Raw genomic sequence first — 20,728 nt, 5'->3', positions numbered from 1 at the left:
GCCTCTGTCTCTCTCTCTCTGCCTCTGTCTCTCTCTCTCTGCCTCTGTCTCTCTCTCTGCCTCTCTCTCTATCTCTCTGCCTTTCTCTCTGTCTCTCTCTGCCTGTGTCTCTCTCTCTCTCTCTGTCTCTGCAGCTAGTCGCCGCCATGCTCCAAATAGCACAATTTGAACAGTTTCCCGAGTCAGCCGTTGCAAAGGCAACCTCCTCATCTCTGTCAATCTATTAGAAAGGAGTCATCTGCGAACCCATAAACCATATATAAATATATATATTCCAGATCAGCATCAACTGTCTGTCTGTCTGATAACTGCGCCCGTTTCGCGACTATTATTGATCGACTGTAAGAGCTACAAAATACAACTTGTCGTAGACCAGTTGCTCAGATCGATAGCTTTAGAATAGAACTGCATTGAAATCTGAAAAGGTGAAAACTGAAAGCTGGAAAATAAAAAACTGAAATATGGATACATACTTACGTACATATGTATGTAAATATGCTAATGATCATTTTTTGTTATGTTCTTCTTTTTAACTCTTTATTTAGTTATTCTTTCAGAGTTAGCTATGTAACGGTGTATGACAATAATTGAATAAGAATAATTGAAATCGCCCATGCGCCATTCTGACGAAATTGCTGCTCTTCACTGATGCCAAAAGTAAATGATCTGGCCGATGGCGTTCAGCTGGGCTGGATGATATCACAGCGGCTTCTTGCATTCATTTTATTTCATTAGGGCTCAATGTGGGTTATTTATAGCCGCCGTTTTTGGCGAGGCCTAGCGAGCAGCTGCATTATAATGACCGACAGATGGCGTTGCTTGATTTATTTGCACTGCAGCTGACGCAACTGATATCTTCGTGCAAATAGTTAAAAGCACTTAATGCTGAATGGTGCTCATTAGTACCGGACAAATTTGTGCTAAACAGTGATGTTTTTTGCGAGTGGAGATATTCTGCAAAGATTCCACAATGGCAAAGTATTAAGAATTCTGCTGTTGAGGCTGTATATGCGACTTTCTCATATACACATATCAATATTTTTTGTATGTAGATTGCAATAATACTAGAATGTGGATATCCATCTTCTTATAAATAAAAACGACTGATCTGGAATTATTTGTAAGTAATTAAGCGAATAACTCACTTTTGGCTTGAACGTAATTTTATTTTTGCAGTTTGTTTCTTTGTTCCTTTTATTTGTTTTATTACCATTTCCTTATTATGTTAATTGAGAATGATTATTATTTATTATTTATTTTAAATACACAATCGCTTCAAATATATACATTGTAAGCATTAGTAAACAATTTTGAAAAATTCGTAATCGGTGCATCGATACATCGATGTCATTCTCCAATAAACATCAAAACATCGATGTGGGTAAGCATCAATGTTTCTCCGACACTAAAGCTCTTCCCCACATATGACCCGACTTTGTGTGACGCAATAATTTAATACATCAACGAATCAATTGTGTTATTTGCAGAATGGTTCAAATGCTGTTTGCAGTGAATGATGCATAACATAACATTAACGCTTGTGACTCGAACCATAACATTACGTTCACTCCTCTGTTCGCTATTTTTTGATATTAACAGTGAGCGAGCATTTGCCGTGCGTCTGTATAGAAAAGTTAATATACAACTGAGGTAAGCATGATAGATAAAAGAAAAGGAGGATTGTTGTAGTCGATTTAGTTCGACTACAATATACTGTAAGTCCACATGTCAACTATGTTCTAATATTATTACCGAATTTCCCTTTAAAAGTTTTGCACACGATAGTATACGTAGATTGTCTTTAATTTTTTATGACAGGCACTAGCACTGCAGAACAAAAAATACAAAGGCAACGCATATTTTTATTTACAAGCCCAAACTGAAATCCTCTGGTTCCGATTAACGCGTGCATATCCTTACATACACACCGACACGCAATCGTAGGTAACGGGGCACTGCAGAATACACACAAACATAATTATACTTACGTCCATTAAATACCGACCCTTTCTCACACATGAACGCGCTTATTTATGTATATTATATATTAATTAGTGCATATATATTATATATTAATTAGAATCCTCTGCGTTTACAATTTGTATTTATATTTGCGACACGGTTATGAATAAAATGAAAAACTTGATCTGCAGGCGGTGTAAGAGACCCTATATTCCAAATTGGAAGTCTCTAGCTCATACCGTCTCGGTTTAACAATATATATACTTTAAGGGGTTACAAATGCCTCCTTCTGCCGTTTACCATTAAGCAATGCAACACAGTACATTGTCTGCTTAGTGCTTCCACATACATTTGCGCAAAACTGTTCACTGAATTTCGATCGATAGTCCAAAAATATCGTATGTTAATTGTGAAGTGTTAGCGATAGTCCAAAACATACACTCTTTTGGCACTGTTGGGCCAGTTTGATTTCCTATCGATAACCCACAAACATTGTATGCTCATTTCGATTTCGATGCGCTAGCGATACTAACTAACCACTCTCGGCGGCACATCTCGAAGCATATACTCCCTTGGACGAGTGTGGTCATTTATGATTAATTTTTTAAGGCATGGAATTTGGTTTTGTGTTTACCAACATTTAAGTGTAACATAACTCGTATGTTAAATCAAATACATATGTACAATTGTGAGTATATTCATGCACATAATGCCATTAAGCAATGTGGTGAAAATGGCTTCTTTGCATATTGAATTTGGTGCCATGTTTACCTCCAAGCAAATGTAAGTTTACCGTTTCGTAAAATGAATTATATCTATACAAATGTGAGTATATGTAGACTCATATTTATGCAAATAATGGCAATAACATACACATGCACATAATCCAAAAATGCAGATAGACTTACACATAAATAACCATTGCATCATTGCACACTGAGCGAGATGGAAATTTTTTTTAAGTACAAATTCGAAATTTGGTTGGAAATCAATCGAAAATTGATTTAACTATTTTAAGAGAGCATACCCTATTTATAATAAATTCATTAATATAATCAACCCCGGATGTTGGCCCGTTTGTTAGACCGCTCTCTTCGAGCTCTGCCCGCCAGCATAAGAGAAATAAATTTCTGGCCGTTTCGGCACTAATTCCTTTTATTAACAAATTAACTTTGATAGTTATATGTATATGTATATACTCTACTTACTATATGTATATTATTATTATATGTATATACTCTACTCGCACTTGTGCTTGGTCATATCAAATTCTGCAGACTCACTCATCTTTTGCACAGATTGTTCCTATGGAAGCTGTATGAAATGTTTTGTACAAATTTAAAAATCATATTAACGCGCAAAATTAGTTTGATTAGGACATATTGTTAAACAAAGAAGTTATTCATGTGAGAACTAATTGTCTATAAAGGGAATAAAATGTATATAATATAATATATGTATATAGTATATAACAACACGCATATCTAGTGAGTTCTGTTCGGATATCTTGCAAAAAAAAAAGCAGATTTTCGTTATATTCATTTCATTTATAAAATAGGCGTCGTATTATTGTCATTTAGTGCCTATTAGATATTCCAAGTAACAATTGTGTAACAACATTTTTCTAATTATTTTCAAAAAATAATTGTCGATCTGGTCCATTGTGCATTGCCGCAAAACGAAGAGAGCAAATTTTTAGAGACAAGAGTAGAAATTACAAACTCATGATTTTCGGCATATATGATTTTTACAATTACATACATACATAGTTGAGCATTTTGCATCTCTGTTATCGATTCAGCTGTTTTTGACGTCAATGTAGAGCGCATAGCGCATAGGGTTTTTGTGACGTAGATGCGCAATACAGCGCCATGTTAACTCTCGACTGCGCAGTCTGATTTCTTTGATTCGAGACTATGTTGTATATCCAAGTATCGATATCCACGTGAAATTTGCAAATTATCGATACATACGTTTTGATAATTTTTAGCCATCCTTGAATGTGTTATATATCACCATTAAACCAAAAACAAAAAGTGGAGATTAACTTAAGTCGGTGTTGCCTCTTGTGGTATATCAAACGGTCACGTTTCGAAAGAAGCAGCTGTAAGAGATTTGCATTGTGATTTAGTTCGATGCACTCCGCGGCAAAAACAGAAAAGTTGCATTGCTTGTCGTCTAGGTCTGTGTGATATTTTTTTTGCCATTTATTTGTCGAGTGCAATTCAAAGTAACATGGAAAAGCAAAACAAAAAAAGTGATGTAAAAATCAATAATTAGAGCTCCATCGAAATACCAAGTAAGGTAGGCAGTGGCAACTCAAAACAAAAAAAAAAAAAACAATGAAAAACAAATTAAGTACATTGATGCACATGTATATAGATGAATATGTAAATTTCCGTAATTATGTATACACATACGTGTGTTTGTATGTAAATTTGTGCGTGTAGTGAAAGAAGCCTACGCAAAATTAAATATTTTATGAAAATAACGATTATGTCCATGTGAGCCACATACATATGTAAATGAATTAAAATCACGTTGATGGCCGTCGTAATAAGTACGTGTCTACAAAGATAGTTTCTTTGCATGAGCAAATGTATTTGTTTCAATTATTTAAATGAATGTTTCGGATAATCGATACAGTATGTAATAAATAATATCTTATTATATACATCCACATACCCAAATGTAAAAAAAACGTCCATATTTTTGAAAAATTGTATCAAAAGTATATGGTTGAAACGACTTTTTACATACTGCAGGCTGGGCGATAGAACCAAAACATACTGTATTTATGTGAGTACATATGTAAGCAAATTTCTATCGACCTGCCTGCGTCGACGTACTCTCTTTAGTAAATACTTCCGCATAATACGTAGATGCTGCTGCAACTGTCTCTCTCTCCAAGCGAGTTTGAGAGACAGAGAGAGAGAGAGAGGCAAAGCTGTTCTCTCGTGTGCGGCTACCCTTAACACTTCAAAGTTTTCACTTTGTTTTTACACATTGAAGTTACGTATGAATTTGCAAAGATGCATATGTATGTATATATATATGAATGTTAATATGTATGTGTAGATGCATTTTTAATTTGCTGCATTCCACTAAAATGTCATTTAGTCATTTACAAATTAAATAGTTTTATAACTTTTTGATAATGATGTCACGTGATGTTTCAGCAAACAACTAAAAACTGTACAAATTACAAATATATTAACGTCTTGCCATACTTACATACTTGCACAAAAAATAAAAAAATAAAAATAAATAAAATTAATACACCATTTCAAAATAAAAAATAGACTAAATACAAAATACCTTTTTGAGCTTGCCCGATTTAATTTACAAATGCACAAGTTTTTATGAAAATATATAACTTATAATTTGTACTTCGATTAACTGTTTTTTAATTTACAATAATTAGAATTCACGAAAAATTCAAGAGCGGACTCTTTCCTCTATAAAATTGCAGTATTAGAAAACTACAGTTAAAATTACAAAGAAACCATCAAAGTACGTGCAATTCCAATTGGAAAAAATCATGCCATACAGCGCCAATAACAATATTGAGCAGCATGTAAGTAGACACAAAAATATATTTCTATTAAATCCATGACTACGCTTATGCTATTTATTATTGCAAGAATCATTTAATAAACTTGTGCTAAAATGCGTATTTTCATTATTATTATTAATGCAATTCACTCCCATTACTTGATGATCTTGCAATTTAAGATAGAAACTAAATCAGCTTCAAACTTCAAACTTCTAGCATAAGCGTGGTATGCATGCATACATTTAATATGTATGGTGTATAAAATCAAATTTGGAATATTTAGATATATGCACAAATGCACAATTTGAACGTGATTCGATAATATTGTACATATTTCGCATAGTTTAGTTTTCTTTTGAATGAAACTTACAGTTGTTTGTGCTCACATATTTTGTTGTAAAGTTTATGTAACTATGCTCAACTATGCACAGAAGCCAAAGTTTGTAGAATCTTTCTGTGTTTCTTTCGTCTGTGCTTGCCTTTTGTTTATTTATTATTTTTGATTATTTTTTGTTTGCAGTTGAACAGTTATGCACATTGTAAAAATATTATTCTGAACTTTAATTAAATATGTATATATTTGTAAAATGCCGGCAACAAATTGACATTTCAATTGAGAGCTATAAAAAAAGATAACATCTGTCTTTGTTATCTCTGAGGTTAGTCTTGACACTTAAATGCCTCATCAAGTTGGTAAGAAGTAAGCAATTTATTATTGACAAGGAAGTCAAGTCGAGTCGAGTCGAGTCGACCTAGCCATGTCCATCTGTCTGTCGCCAATTTCAGAGACTCCAAATTTAGAACATAAGTGCTCGAGTACTAAACGCAGATCAAGTTAATTTTTTTTTTTAACAAATTATCGAAAAGTGTGCTGTTTTTTAATTAGATTAGATCCGGCACACAAATACGTCTACACGCTTGAAAAAGTTAATTTTGCGCAGGCTCTCCGCATTGCCATTTAAATGTCAATGAAGTGTCACTATGCCAAATGGCAGCACTCGGCCAAGAGAGAAACCACAAAAGATTTTCTTACATTGAACGGTTGACGGTAAGGCAAGACAATGTTTCACTGCCCGTTGCCCGTTGCCCGTTGGTGAAACATTACAAAAGCATCATTGATTTAGTCGGCGTGCCAAATTGTTGATGGGCTGCCTATAACTGAACACGAAAATACTACAAAAATCCAAAGATTTCCAAGCGAAAGATTAATGAAAGTTAACGAAATAACGAAAGTTGTTTTATTTTGAAAATTGCATTCGATCGTAGTGTAAAAATAACATTATAGATGGAAGACCGTTGAATAGGGTTATCAGACGTATATGTTGCTTCGTACGAGCCCTTAAACTTTTAAATTCCTATATTTAATTGCTCTTAATATTGGAATAAAACTATTCACACTAAACTGTACTGCAGCATATTGAGCATGTATAGGAACAAAAGGTCGGTTTTCGAAAGTGATTATAAAATTCAATCGTGGACAGCTGGTCGGGCTTCGGTCTTCAAAGAAATGTATTTCGAAGATAGCTTTGTTGCTTTTTTTTAACACTTTACACATTATTCAATTGTATTAAAAATTGTTGAATTAAATTTCGGAGTTTAGTAGTAGTTTCGACATGAAATCGCTTAAATTGTTCACCAACCGTCGAAGCAGTTTCAATGTTTTGCAGGACTTTTGGTTCGGTCAATGTTTTGGGGCGCTTGCGTTTTTCGCATTCTGTGAAATGCTCTTTTGCACAAGATCTAAAAAGACAGGTGCGTTGCCTGGCTGCATTTGTTGTCTAATTTAGTATAAACTTATTGTTAAGTCATTTAGACGAACAGACGGCTGTCGCTCGGTTGACACTTGGTGTGCAGGTGCATGGATGTGTGGTTGAAATGCATCGTAGCATAACAACAACATTATTAATGTACATTTTCCGTTGGTCTTATAAAGCTCTGCAGCCCTTTACTATTCGGCCCGTTCAGCTGTTCTTTTATTTGATTGTCCATTTTGTTGTTGTTGTTGTTGTTATTGTAAATTCTTAAATTAGTTGATTTTATACTTATACGCAATTCAAATTAAATTTAGATTCGTCTGCAATTCATTCTGAAAAAACATTGTATACTGGATAATTGCAAAGAAATAAAGGCTTACGTTTATACTTTACTTTGTGGCTTTCAATTTTTCAAGTTTAAATCTCCTTTTCATTTATTTATTTGCAAAATGCAGTAGCAGTCGCATACTTTTATACCTATGTCGTATCATTTTTGTCGTCCCCATTTCTTACAACTATTTTCTGAAAAAGTTGAACTTCTATCGTTTTTGAAATTTAGCACATATCCATCTCGGACCGAATCGGACGTATATATACCATAGCTCCACACTGCCTGATACACTCGAACTTCATATCTGTTAAATAGTCAAAGTCGTAAAAACAAAAAGCATAGAAATAAAATGTTCCTAACACATAAACATAAACCTAAAACTTTGTAAGATATTAGCAGATTAACCCCGGCCTAAGAGGGTATGTACTTTTCGGTATGTACTTTTTTGCCAAATAGAGGACCCTTATTTCAATCAAGAATATAAAGTTAAAAATATTTTGCTGATGGCTGTTTCTTTGTCGTTGTCGTTGTCGCTGTCTAAAGTTTCTCCGGACTGTTTCGATGCACACTGTTAATTAGTTTTCGTATATTTTTCGTTGGCACTCTGAATGTTTTATCAACCGAATAGCATCAGCATTTGCTATACGGTTTATGCTAAAGTGCACTTAAAATCATTTGGCCTGGTAGGCTGTCTTAGTGGTGCTCAACCTGCCTGCTATTCATACAAAAAAAAAAATTCTTTATGTCTATGTGTATGTTAATACTTCTCAAATAATTTTGTTGTGCTTCAAATGGATTTTGTGCATTTTGATTTAATTGTAGTCAGTTGAATTCTCACTCTCAGCCGAATAAGTCGCTTTTATCCGCTTTTATCCGTCTTTCTTTTGGTGTGTGTGTGTGTGTGTGTGTGTGTCGGTTCTACTAATTGTTCTTATCGTTGTCATTGTACATATTACGTTTGAGAACAAAAAAAAAAAAAAAAAAACAAATGTTTGCTGAGTGTTATAATGCAAAACGTATGTGTTGTAAAATGCATTACCGCAGCATGAATTTTGCCAAATCTGCAATTTGCTATCAGAGTCGCCACCTGTGCGCAGATTCCAACTTTCAACGGGGGTTTTTAAAGCGATGTTTTGCATTACCAACCCTGTCGAGATATAAAGTGAGTACGGCAAAGTGACTAATAATAATAATAATAATAATAATAATAATAATAATAATAATAATAAGCTCAAGTCTAATGTATATGTTATATGTGGTATGAGTTGGGTATTATCCGTGTACGGGCTTTTCTAATCCATCTGTCCATCAGTCCATCAGTCTTGACCATATCAGTGTTGTAATGTTTTGTAATCGTTCAATATGAAAGTGTGTAAACGGCATTTTTATTGTCTGTGTTGTGTAGTAATGCTTTCATCTCTCGAATATTGAAAAATCTGTCGTTTAAATAATGTTTAATTAACTATACAAATTTTAAACTACATATTTTTTTTTTTTGAAATACTCAGGTGGTGAATTCATCAACGGAGGAGAATATGAACGGCTACAATCGGAAATCACCCCAAAAACGGCGCTATGATATGCCACAGTATGCTGGTAAGTAAAGTAAATTGAATTTAATTTGAAACAGATATAATCGAAATCTTCAATTTTATATTTACTAATATTTTTTCGTTTTTTATAGCGTCACCAAAAAAGAAATTATGCAAGGAGCGCGTACCACAACCGAAGAATACAGTAGCAATGCTGAATGAATTGCGGCAAGGACTGATATACAAATTAGAGTCACAGACTGGTCCGGTGCATGCACCGTTATTTACGATCTCCGTTGAGGTTAGTTAGTCCAGACGCTCATATTGTCCTGTTAAGAGTGATGTTGTCGAGAGAAACGGGCAAATCTCTTTTAATAATTCATTCAAATTCATGTTCAATATTTTTTTTTTGTTACCTAATCGAATGGGTTTTCTATATTTTCAACACTCGTTGTGCGATTAAGAAGTTTGTAACAATTATAATTTTTATCTAAATGATAAAACTCCGAATGTATGAAACATACTTTCCAAAACTTTCGATTTCCGGTGGTAGTTTATTTGATACATTGAACTGAACCCATTCAAATGGGCAAATTGTATTAAAAATCGATTACCATTCGCATTTTCAAGGTGTTAGTTTTGAACATCTGCGATATATTTGGGTATATGCTAGTCTCTAACAGATTTACAAATCATTTACAATCGCTATTTATTGACAGGTCGATGGGCAAAAGTACATGGGTCAAGGGCGCAGTAAAAAGGTAGCGCGTATTGAAGCTGCAGCCACAGCGTTACGCAGTTTTATACAATTTAAAGACGGCGCAGTCTTATCACCCCTGAAGCCTGCTGGCAACTTGGACTTTACCAGTGATGAACATCTGGAAAATGGTATTGAAAACGTGTCCAACGCAAAATTAGTCGAACTTGTGATGTTGATGTTGCCTGAAAACAAATCCAACCTTACCTCGCTTGAACAACCCACGTTGCGCCCACAAGTCTTTTGCATGAGCCACAGCAAGTATTAGAATTTTATGTTTTTTTTTTTGTTTTTTTTTTTTAATTTTTTGCGTTAATTTATTTATATTTATTTGGTAATTTTAACTTATGTAGTTGTAAAGTTGTATTTGCGGCTCAATGCACAGTGATAGTACTTTTTTTTTTCATGTATGTGTTTGCGTTACTTAAGTTCTTAGTAAAAAAAAACAAAAGGGCTTTCATATTTAAAGTCCACAAAAAGTTGTAAAGAAACTTTCCCTAAAAACTCGTTCCTCCTAACGCTAATGCTTTTGTGATCCACTCGAACATCTTCTCTTACGCATGATATTTTCCAATAAAAGAAAACTATTTTGAAAACATTTTTTTTTTTGACAAAAATGATTTGCGCTCAAATAATGTATGGAAAAATGAGTTTTCAAACAGCCAGCATAGCTTTGGAGACACTTTCAATAATCTTTGAGTTTCAACGACTTTTTTTGTTGTTTTTTTGTTGATTTTTGTTTTATTTTAAAAGCCTTAAATACCCTTATTATTTTAAACGTTAAATAGAAACTGTTATAAATGTACATGTTTTCTTAGATTAAATATCTTAAGCTAGGATTTGTGAGCCATACGCCATATATATACAATATACAATAAAATCGGAACAATTAAATTTTTTTTTTAATTACTAGATGCGTCAAAAAGCGCGATATCTGTCGATGGACAGAAAAAAGTACCAGATAAGGGCCCTGTTATGTTATTATACGAGCTATTTAATGACGTTAATTTTGAGTGCATGAATATTGACGGCGCCCAAAACAACTGTCGCTTTAAAATGACCGTCACTATCAATGATAAAAAGTTTGATGGTACTGGTGGGTATATTGCTGTTCAATTATTTGGTATAATTGCATTACAAATTAAGGCTATTTAGGTCCCTCCAAGAAGCTAGCAAAAAATGCAGCCGCCAAGGCAGCGCTTGCCTCGCTGTGCAATATCTCATATAGTCCAATGATGGCACCGCAGAAGAACGCACCGTTGCCCATTGATGACAAATCGTCGTCAATGGAATTGCCGCAAATACACGCAGATACTATCGGACGCTTAGTGTTGGAGAAATTCATGGAAGTTATCAAAGGTCAGGAAGCGTACTCGCGACGAAAAGTGCTGGCCGGCATTGTTATGACAGACAACATGAATTTTTGCGAAGCCAAAGTAAGTATTGAAATTATACCAGTAATACCTTACCCAAAATATGGCCTCCTTTCAGGTTATATCGGTTTCGACGGGCACCAAGTGTGTCAGCGGTGAACACATGAGTGTTAATGGGGCTGTGCTTAATGATTCGCATGCTGAAATAGTGTCCAGGCGTTGCCTCCTAAAATATTTGTATGCACAACTTGATCTCCAGTGTAATCAGGGTATGGTTTAATACAATATTATGTTTCTTTAAGCGTAGGTTATGCTGTATATATTTTATATATAAATATATATATGCTTCAAGTTCGAAGTTTCATATTTATTAGATTTATAGACATCATATGTATGTACATTTTAGTACGGCTAGTGCGGCTTTGCTGTGCTGTGAAAATAGCATGCATCTAAGTAGTTTCTCTCTAACTCCATTATTTATTAATAGCATAATTGAATCAATTTTTGAATGTCAGAATTGCTTATTGTGCATATTACGCGGCATAGTTATAAAACAAATTATGTAAAATGATTGTTGAACTACTCTACTTATATGTAGCTTAAAATAATATAAGTTGATAATACAAATTGATTAAAAACGTGTGCATTTGGTCGTCAAAAATTGATTGCCACTAACCTATGAATATGGTACAAAGACATAACGAGTGTTCACAAAAATCAACTAATTTTTCTCATGCCAAAATATAATTTTACTTTTATCAATGTAAAATTATGGACTTCCTCCGGTAAAATTGGTTAATAATAGTCATTAAACGGTGTCATTGTTGGCTCCCAAGAAAAGCGAGCTTTAGTTAGTAAAATTGCACTTTCTCGGTTATTTTTCATTTAATTAGAATTAGCTTACAGTGTGCGCCTCTTCATTTGATTGACTTCGCACATACATGAAGATGAAGGTATATAAAATCGGGCCTGGGTTCACCATATCTCCTCAATCGGAGCACTTTCGACTAGTTCATTCATACGTATGATTTTCTTGCTTTGGGCCATTGCTTGCATTGAATTAGTATAGTGTGTATATAATAAAAGTGAATTCTCTGCGTACTATTTAAAGCATTGTTTCATACATTCAAACAAAAAGTCATTTTTACATGTTTCAAATTAGGTACGTAAGAAAAGATAATGCGCAAACGTGAATGAACTTGTTTTTGCATATGTATATTAAACCAAAATATCTAATTTTAATTACTTAGCCTTACATTTTCGAAGGAATTAATTTTAACTTTTTTGATTTTCAGTAAAAATGACACAGACTCGTCACTCTTAGCATTTTATTGATTATGATGTTTTGTAGTTTTTTTTTTTTTTTATATTACAATAAGAGATCAACCTTATAATCCTTATTTATAGCCTTATGAAATGTTAATTTTCTTTGGGGACGGATGCTGCTCTGAACCTCCATATTAGCTATCAATATTCGAAAAATATGATTTTCAGTTGTCCTTGAAAGTAATTTTTAAAGACGTTGTTCCTGTGAAATTTATCCGTATTCAGATTTTTAATCTTAGATAATAAGAACAAATAAAAATATCTCAAAAGTCATATATGTATATGTGTATATATATGTATGTGTAATCATATGTACATATATATATGTATATATGTATATGGTAATAAAAACCTTAAAATCAATATATTCCTAAAGCGCGACCAGCATCAAACTGAAGCTGCAAACTGCAAAAACCTAACTTTTATTTATATATATATTTTATTATTCTAATTTACTCTTTTCTGAATTATAGCAACAGCATATCAGTCGATTTTCGTGAGGAATACAGACGGGCAATACCCTTATAAACTAAAATCCGGGGTACATTTCCATTTGTATATAAATACAGCACCATGTGGGGATGCACGGATATTTAGTCCTCACGAAAACGACACTGGTGTTGATAAGCATCCAAATAGGTTCGTACAACAAATATCTAAATATTTCTACTACTAAATCTAAAAAAAACAAAAAAAAAAAAAAAAAAAACAAATAAGAAAGATCTGATTTCTTCGGCAACCCGAAGATTACGTACCTTTGCAGATTAGAGTTCACCTGCGCATATTTTGATTTAATTATTAATACAAAATTTCGATGTTGATAGTTATTTGTCAACATTTATGCATCGCAATAGCGCTTGTATATTTTGTTAAACACGAACTAGTTTTTCGACCACGAACAGTTCTGTGGCAGCAAAATTTCAAGTCATGCATGGTCAAGAATGTATGCTTTAATATACTTTTTTGGGTTGGAGACGTCTCCTTTAATGCGTTTCACACTTAACAAGAAATGTTAATTTCCATGTAAGCATTTTAAATAGAATTCTCACTGTGTTTTCTAAGATACAAGATACAAAAAGTTGATTATGCAACAATTTGAGCTTTTATTGATTTACCGAACCAATAAAACACTCATCATTTTGTCTGACGCAGACATAATGGAGTATATATTCGATATATATGCTTCAAGTTTCTAACTGCAAGTGCGTCAATAAAATAGTTGTGTTCATTCGGACTGACTGCATAAGGGACATTGCACACAACCGTTAGTATATCAGAGTTCAAAGCAAACAATCTTTAATTTCATTTTTTACCTATATTCTGTGCTGTACTATATTCAAGTACAAAATACAAAAATCTTTTAGGAAAACGACATCTGTATAAAAAAAGATTTAACATATACAATTGACTTTATACTCACATGTGTAACAAATAATTTAAAAGTTTTTTTTTTTTTTTTAATTGCGTCTGTAATTTGTAATAAGTATTGCCTTTTTTCGTCTTTTTGTGTAATCGACGAAAGGAGGACAATTGAAACGACAGCAGAAGACACATGCACGAATGCTGTGAGTTAACAAAATTTATCATCTGTTCCTGTCTCACTCTTTTTTGTATGCGTATGCGAACACTTAACACTTGGGCCTAGTGCGCGAAAAGTCGTCCGCCTTTTACTTCGACTTGGATACAATTATCCAAAAGCTCCGATATAGTGGTAGTTTTATATGCCAGCCCGTGATCAATCACCAATCACCAGCAGTCTTACAGCAAAGAAGTGATGTGTCATCCAAATGTGGTAGTGTGTGGGGCAGAGTGTGTGGCAATCTTATCTGCGGGACACATAAATGGAAATACCTAATAAATATAGATTGATCTTTGATTAGCCCCAAGTTTGCTGACTCTTCAGATGAAGAATATGCCGATTTATCAATTTACACTTTCAGATATATTCATTTGGGAGTCGAGCGTGGCCATGGCCATACTTTTTTTTTTTATCGATGTAATATATACCTTCCAAATTTAGTGACTCTAGCTGAAAAGCTGTGAAGTATATAGTGTATTTTTTTTGTTTTACTTTAAAGGAACTGGGCCGATGTCGATTTTTAGGGGACATCATCGCCAGCAATCTACAAACCAAAATTGGTGACTAACTTTAAAATTGTGGGATATATGTATGTAGTTTTATCGATTTAACCAAAACTTAACACACTGCTTGACGCGGACACATACAAGTTATATACTGTCCAAGCTTCAAGTCTCTAGCTTTAAGGGAACAACAGAAAAATGTATAGAGACTTGAATTTGAAACGACGCTCACGACGTATACATTTAATCGATTTCGAAATATATCAACCAAATACAGCTGAAGACTTGACTATTCCATAAACAGACAAGCGATCAGTGTTTGTATGACCTGTGAACATTTTCAGTTCGAGTTATGAAGACAATACTGTATAGAATATTGTTTCTAAACTCTCTTGTTGCCATTCCAGTTACAAACAAAATTCCATTCGTCTCACGGAAGTCCGAGTTAAAGAAGGTTGACATAAAAGATTAAAGTTTGCAGGTGCATACTTACATTATTATTATTATTATTATTATTAGGGGGGAAGCTGCACCGCGACCTATTTGATCTATTTGTGCCCCCTTTCTGAGCCTATAGCTCTTCCATCAGCCCCATCTCCCTTACGAACGTGAGGATCTTTGTTGGGTTGAGGTCTACTATGTCTTTGCAATTCAAAACATGCGCCCCTAGGATGCTGCTTCTTCTTCTAATTAAGGCGACACATTCTGCCAGGATGTGCATCGAGGATTCCTCCTCTCTTTCACAAAACCTGCAGAGATCGCTACTATATATGCCCAATTTTGTCAGGTGACTCCTGAAGGACTTTGGGCTGGTAATGTCTTTCTTCCCTGCCTTGGGGATGCAGATTACCCTAGCTCTTCTCCATGCGCCCGGTATGTATCCGAGGGCTAGGCTACTTACAAATGCTTTCCTAATACGGGAGAGAAGTATTTCCTGTCCCGTTTGAAGGAAGGCTGGCGATATGCCGTCCATTCCAGGGGACTTATAGGGTTGGAATGTTCCAACTGCCCAATTAAGTCTCTCCCTTGAGACTGTCGACTTGGCGCATGCCCACCTTTGCCGCTGCCGAACCGTGGGCAACGCCCACAACCTCCGGGCACATCCTCTTGGGGGTGGCCACCAGTGGTGTGAGATTGTTGCTACGCCTTTTTAGAGCTGGCGTAGGTGCTGCAACGTCCTCCCTGGGCTCTTTGGCCTTTTTCAGGGCTTCATCAGGGGTGAGTCTCTGCTGGAGGTACCGATGGTACCACTTGACCCTAGAACCGCAGAGATTTCTCCGGTTTAGGTCATCCAGCCCACAGGGTTGACCCCTTGGTGGCATGAACTCTCCTGTCCTTTTTGAGCGCTGGGCGCCTTGCTTCGCGGCGTTCGGTGCTGGGAGCGGTGGTCTGGGTGTACCAGCCAACGGTCTCCCATGCCACACAGCCGGAGTTCCTTGTGCCTGTGGCACTCTCCTGTTTGTTGCTGGAGCAGCACGGTGTGGAGGATTGTCTACCACTCAAGAGGGTCGTTCCCCATCAGGGGCATGACCTTCCAACTGTCTTGCGACAAGTTCCGCAGGGAGATCCTGCGTTATTTTGGCATAGTGTACTTTTTTCATGGAATTCCACGAGCTGCGGAGAAATATGTGTCCGCCCGGGCAGAGATCCGCAATACCCGGGCAAGGCTAAATTAGAACAGGCGGTCGCCATTTGCCTGAGCTCACCGTTAGAGACTGGGCTAGTTTTTGATCCGGGCCCCCAGCCAGGCTGACTCTCGGCACGGTTCGAATGACGCCTTAGTCCGGTCCGGAGTGAGATGAAGGGATAGGATGTGGTGGGTAACTATGTTGGGAGATAGGGGGGATGTGTGAGGCTATACTTTGGAAGGCGGCAACACAAGCGCCTTGTCGGTACGATAAACATTATCGCACCCGCTGTTTGTCCGGGACTGCTTATTTACGAGAAATCTCGCATTATTCGCAGCTAGCCTCCCCGAGGGGAGGCCGTTCGCCTGGTGGCCTCAGCTCAGCCCCATCCGAACCATCCCACAACTTACATACATAAATACAAATTTTAATATAGATTACAAATAATAACACTAAACAGTGTACTTTTCGTGTTTGCAGATAGTAGACACTTAACAGATTGTTGTTTGTTACCTTAAAAACAAAATAAAAAAAAATACTTTTTGTGGTGCCACGAACTATCCAGAGAATCAGGTTCAATTTATAATTATAATTTACTCTTTTGTCATTTCTCGGCTTGCCCATAAAACATGCAACTAACTGCTTTTGGACTTTCACATAAACGTTGTATATGTTGATATACTGAATTTGTTGAATCCCGTGACATAACCCATTACACTGGGAACATACACATTACTCACTACTAACGATTAGGAAAGCACGCGGGCAATTGCGTACGAAAATCGAATCGGGCGAAGGCACCATACCTGTGAAAAGCAGCGATGGCATACAAACCTGGGATGGTGTACTGCAGGTAAGTGGGCTGGGGTGGGTTGTCTCAAAACGCTCAATTCAACTGATACTTTCATTAAATTGGGTATTCACAGGGCCAGCGTTTGCTAACGATGTCATGTTCAGATAAAATTGCGCGCTGGAACATTGTGGGTATTCAGGGTTCGCTACTGTCTTCCATTATCGAGCCAGTGTACCTGCATTCCATTGTATTGGGCAGTCTGCTGCATCCAGAGCACATGTATCGCGCAGTGTGCGGCCGAATTGAGAAATCTATACAAGGTCTACCACCTCCGTATCATTTAAACAAGCCTCGTCTGGCTCTGGTTACTTCTGCAGAACCGCGCAATCAGGCAAAGGCTCCAAACTTCGGAATAAATTGGACCATCGGTGATACGGAATTGGAGGTGGTAAATTCTCTAACCGGGCGAACAATTGGTGGTCAGGTGTCAAGGATTACGAAACAAGCTTTCTTTGATAAATATGGATTTTTGATGAAAAACTTGCCTGGCATGCCAAATCGCAAGGTCATCAAGGACTACGGCGAAACAAAGGCGGATGTCAAGGACTACCAGGTTGGTACTTGTTGTTTATTTTATATATATACAGCTTTCAGCATATACATATACTCATTATTCTTTGCAGACGGCGAAGCAGGAGCTGTTTTCTGCATTCAAACGAGAGGACCTTGGCAGTTGGTTAAAAAAGCCAATTGAGCAAGACCAGTTTGGAAATGTGGAATGACTGCATTCAACTCCACCATCAACCGGATACATTTGTACCACAGCAAATTTTTTAAAAAAAGACAGCAACAACGGCAAGCAATTAATAGATTTAGATAATTTAGCTCATATAAAAACTTGCAATTTAGACTGCAATTTTATTTTTGTCCAATTAAATCGAAACCAATTAATTTTAATTAGTAACCTGCCGATGAAGCATCGGAACAACAACGACAGAGATATAGGTTCAAATATTGGAACGAAGAGATTTTTCAGTAGAATATTTCTAGAATAGAATGTAGTTTTTATGCTGGATCTAAGTAATGAAGTATTATGGCGTTTTACTTAAAATAATTGATTTTACATAAATTAACTAAGACCTGTACCTATTGAAGGCTACATCAATAACATGACATGACAAGTTTTTCGAAATTAAAATTTCAGGAAAAATAACCACTTTGAGTTATATCTTGCTCTCTTTTACTTTCATTGAAAATCGGGCTAGACCCAATTTTGTATGTATTACTCTTTATAAAAATCAAATAAAACAAAATATACATGCATATATTTATACATAATACATATACATACATATATTTATATATGTATAAATATATAATTATGTTATATATAATATATATGTATAAATATAATACATATATTATTATTATTATCAAATTTAAGCATGTATACTTACATGAGTTATACTAGCCTCTACAACAAATAATTAAAATGTAAGTAGTAAAATAATCACAAAAGCAAGTGAAAATATACATATATATATATGTATATAAGTATGTGAAAACTTCACATTTAATTATTTGTACGTAGTTTTGGGTAGACCATTTTCTGAAAACAAAAAAATGTTCCAAAGATTATAATCACTATTTAAATTAATTTGCTAGCAGCAACTCATTTATTTATTTCTTGCTTAAGATATTTGAATTTACTTTTTATAAAAATATATTTAAATATAAAACACCCAATCCCAAAATGAACAGGGGATTTTAAATTTGGGTTTCTTGTCCATACTTTTTTTTTGTACACAATATAAAATCAATTATATGGATTAAGCATGCCTTTACTTTTATTTGAGTGTTAATATTCATTTCCAAAAATTCACTTTTAATTAAATATAATAGTTTTAGGTAACTCTTGAAACGAGCTACCTTCATAATAGTCAATTTAATTTCCCACAAACAAAAACTGCCTGAATACCTCAAAAAATCTTCCGATTCAGTGCCATCTTGTTATACAACTTTTGGGAAAGGTTAGTTAAACATAATATCGTTTAATGTGTTTGAAGTTAATGTGATTGCAGTAACTTTAAAATAAAAGGCATAAGATTCGAATCTTCCAATTGTGAAAAAGCTTTCCGTCAGGAAATATGTAAAAACATATTGTTTTTAGGTCAGTTTGCAAAGATCAAAGCAATTTTTAAGTCACCACAAAAATATTTTTTATAAGATAATTGCCGAACATTAAACACACAGGCCTTAGTAGTCAATTGGAACTTTAAAGACTTAAAATGAATTAATTTAAATTATTATGTTATGATTTTTCCATTGATCTTGTCCAATGAAATACATTTATTGTATTAATTGTATTATTTTTAATAAACGATATGGCCGAAAGTCCAATTTTGATTTATACGTCATTGCATTTAATTTGATTTGAACATTATTCACCTCCATTTATTCAACTGAGTGTTTGCAAAGGTTTTCATGAAAATGATTGGAAATTGTTTGACGTTAGATACAATAATAAGAGGATACTTAATTAAGAGATACCACTTGCACTGTTCTAGAATGCTGCGGATTATGTATGTATAAGCGTAAATTTAACGGTATATACCTACATACATATGTGTATGCATGTAAACTCTGAATAAACGCGGTCCGGAAGAAAAGTTCATATTAGTCTGGGATTATGCAAATGATTCGCTCTTTTTTTTTATTTGTTATTTAACTGTTTTTGTGTTATAGAATATTTAAAGGTAAACAGCGATACAGCTTGTATTCAAATAAAGGCTTTAGATAATGAGAAAATCGATTCTACTTGGTTTTACATTTATTTTCTATCATTCGTCATCTGATGTCATAAATCAACAATAAATAAAAAGATTGTTCGGCACCCCGAAGATTATATACCTTTGCAGACCCTATGGCAGCTACAGCTATGACACAGTTTTCCGATGTTAATAATTTGTTGTCAAAACATAGGAACGCAATAATATATTACAAAAATGTTTATAGCGACTAATTGCCTATCAGTTAGTAAGATCGTTCGGAAGGAAGGTACTTCATCTACTGAGCACTCGTGCAACTTCGGCATGTGTATGAATCTATACAAAAGCAGCAATGCAAGTTATAACTTCCAGTTGTTTCATTAAAAACTATAGAATGAGTAACCCCTTATCAAAAATGATCTTATTAAATTATTGTTATATTGAATAAAAACTGGGAAAGATTTGTGTTGCTTCCATAGAAGGTTGGCTCTGCTGTTGCTACTAGTCAAGTACAGACGTATGTATGTACTTTATGTACTTTATGTGATCGGTATGTTGTCTTCAATACGTTTCACATTTCATTACAACATTTTAATATCGCATACTGACGCTTCTCTTCAAAAGTAAGACAGTCTCCACAATTATGAACAATATATATATATATATTTTCTATTTTCTACAATCAGATAAGAAATGATTACAAACTGACGCAAAAAATAACAACGAGCAACATTTGTATAAAATGTTTTTTTTTTTTTTTTTGATAAGGTATAAGTACAATCGAAATAGTTTACAAAATTATATTTAAATTACTTTCCAAACATACTGTTTAAAGATTCCTCGAAGCCATGAATATAATAATAATA

General features: G+C 34.7%; 1 protein-coding gene across 8 annotated transcripts; it reads left to right on the top strand.

Moving 5' to 3' along the window:
• The first annotated feature begins 1,114 nt into the window (after nucleotides 1-1,114).
• LOC6566305 (double-stranded RNA-specific editase Adar) lies at nucleotides 1,115-18,320 on the top strand. Of its 8 annotated transcripts, XM_032738699.2 has the most exons (12): nucleotides 4,076-4,266; nucleotides 5,387-5,539; nucleotides 9,112-9,199; nucleotides 9,288-9,436; nucleotides 9,855-10,149; nucleotides 10,806-10,988; nucleotides 11,048-11,328; nucleotides 11,384-11,534; nucleotides 13,065-13,230; nucleotides 17,055-17,154; nucleotides 17,228-17,707; nucleotides 17,778-18,320. In XM_032738699.2, exons 2-12 carry the CDS (start codon nucleotides 5,504-5,506, stop codon nucleotides 17,874-17,876), a joined length of 2,028 nt encoding a protein of 675 aa, XP_032594590.1. In that variant the 5' UTR covers nucleotides 4,076-4,266; nucleotides 5,387-5,503; the 3' UTR covers nucleotides 17,877-18,320. The 8 variants fall into 8 exon arrangements, with proteins under 8 accessions (XP_032594593.1, XP_032594592.1, XP_032594590.1 ...); XM_032738702.1 differs by lacking the exons at nucleotides 4,076-4,266; nucleotides 5,387-5,539 and adding an exon at nucleotides 1,115-1,120; XM_032738701.1 differs by lacking the exons at nucleotides 4,076-4,266; nucleotides 5,387-5,539 and adding an exon at nucleotides 2,680-2,745.
• Nucleotides 18,321-20,728: the final 2,408 nt, after the last annotated feature.

Source organism: Drosophila grimshawi, unplaced genomic scaffold (genome assembly GCF_018153295.1).
Source record: "Drosophila grimshawi isolate 15287-2541.00 unplaced genomic scaffold, ASM1815329v1 contig_848, whole genome shotgun sequence".
NCBI classification, from domain to species: domain Eukaryota; kingdom Metazoa; phylum Arthropoda; class Insecta; order Diptera; family Drosophilidae; genus Drosophila; species Drosophila grimshawi.
This window is presented reverse-complemented; position numbering and strand designations above follow the sequence as displayed.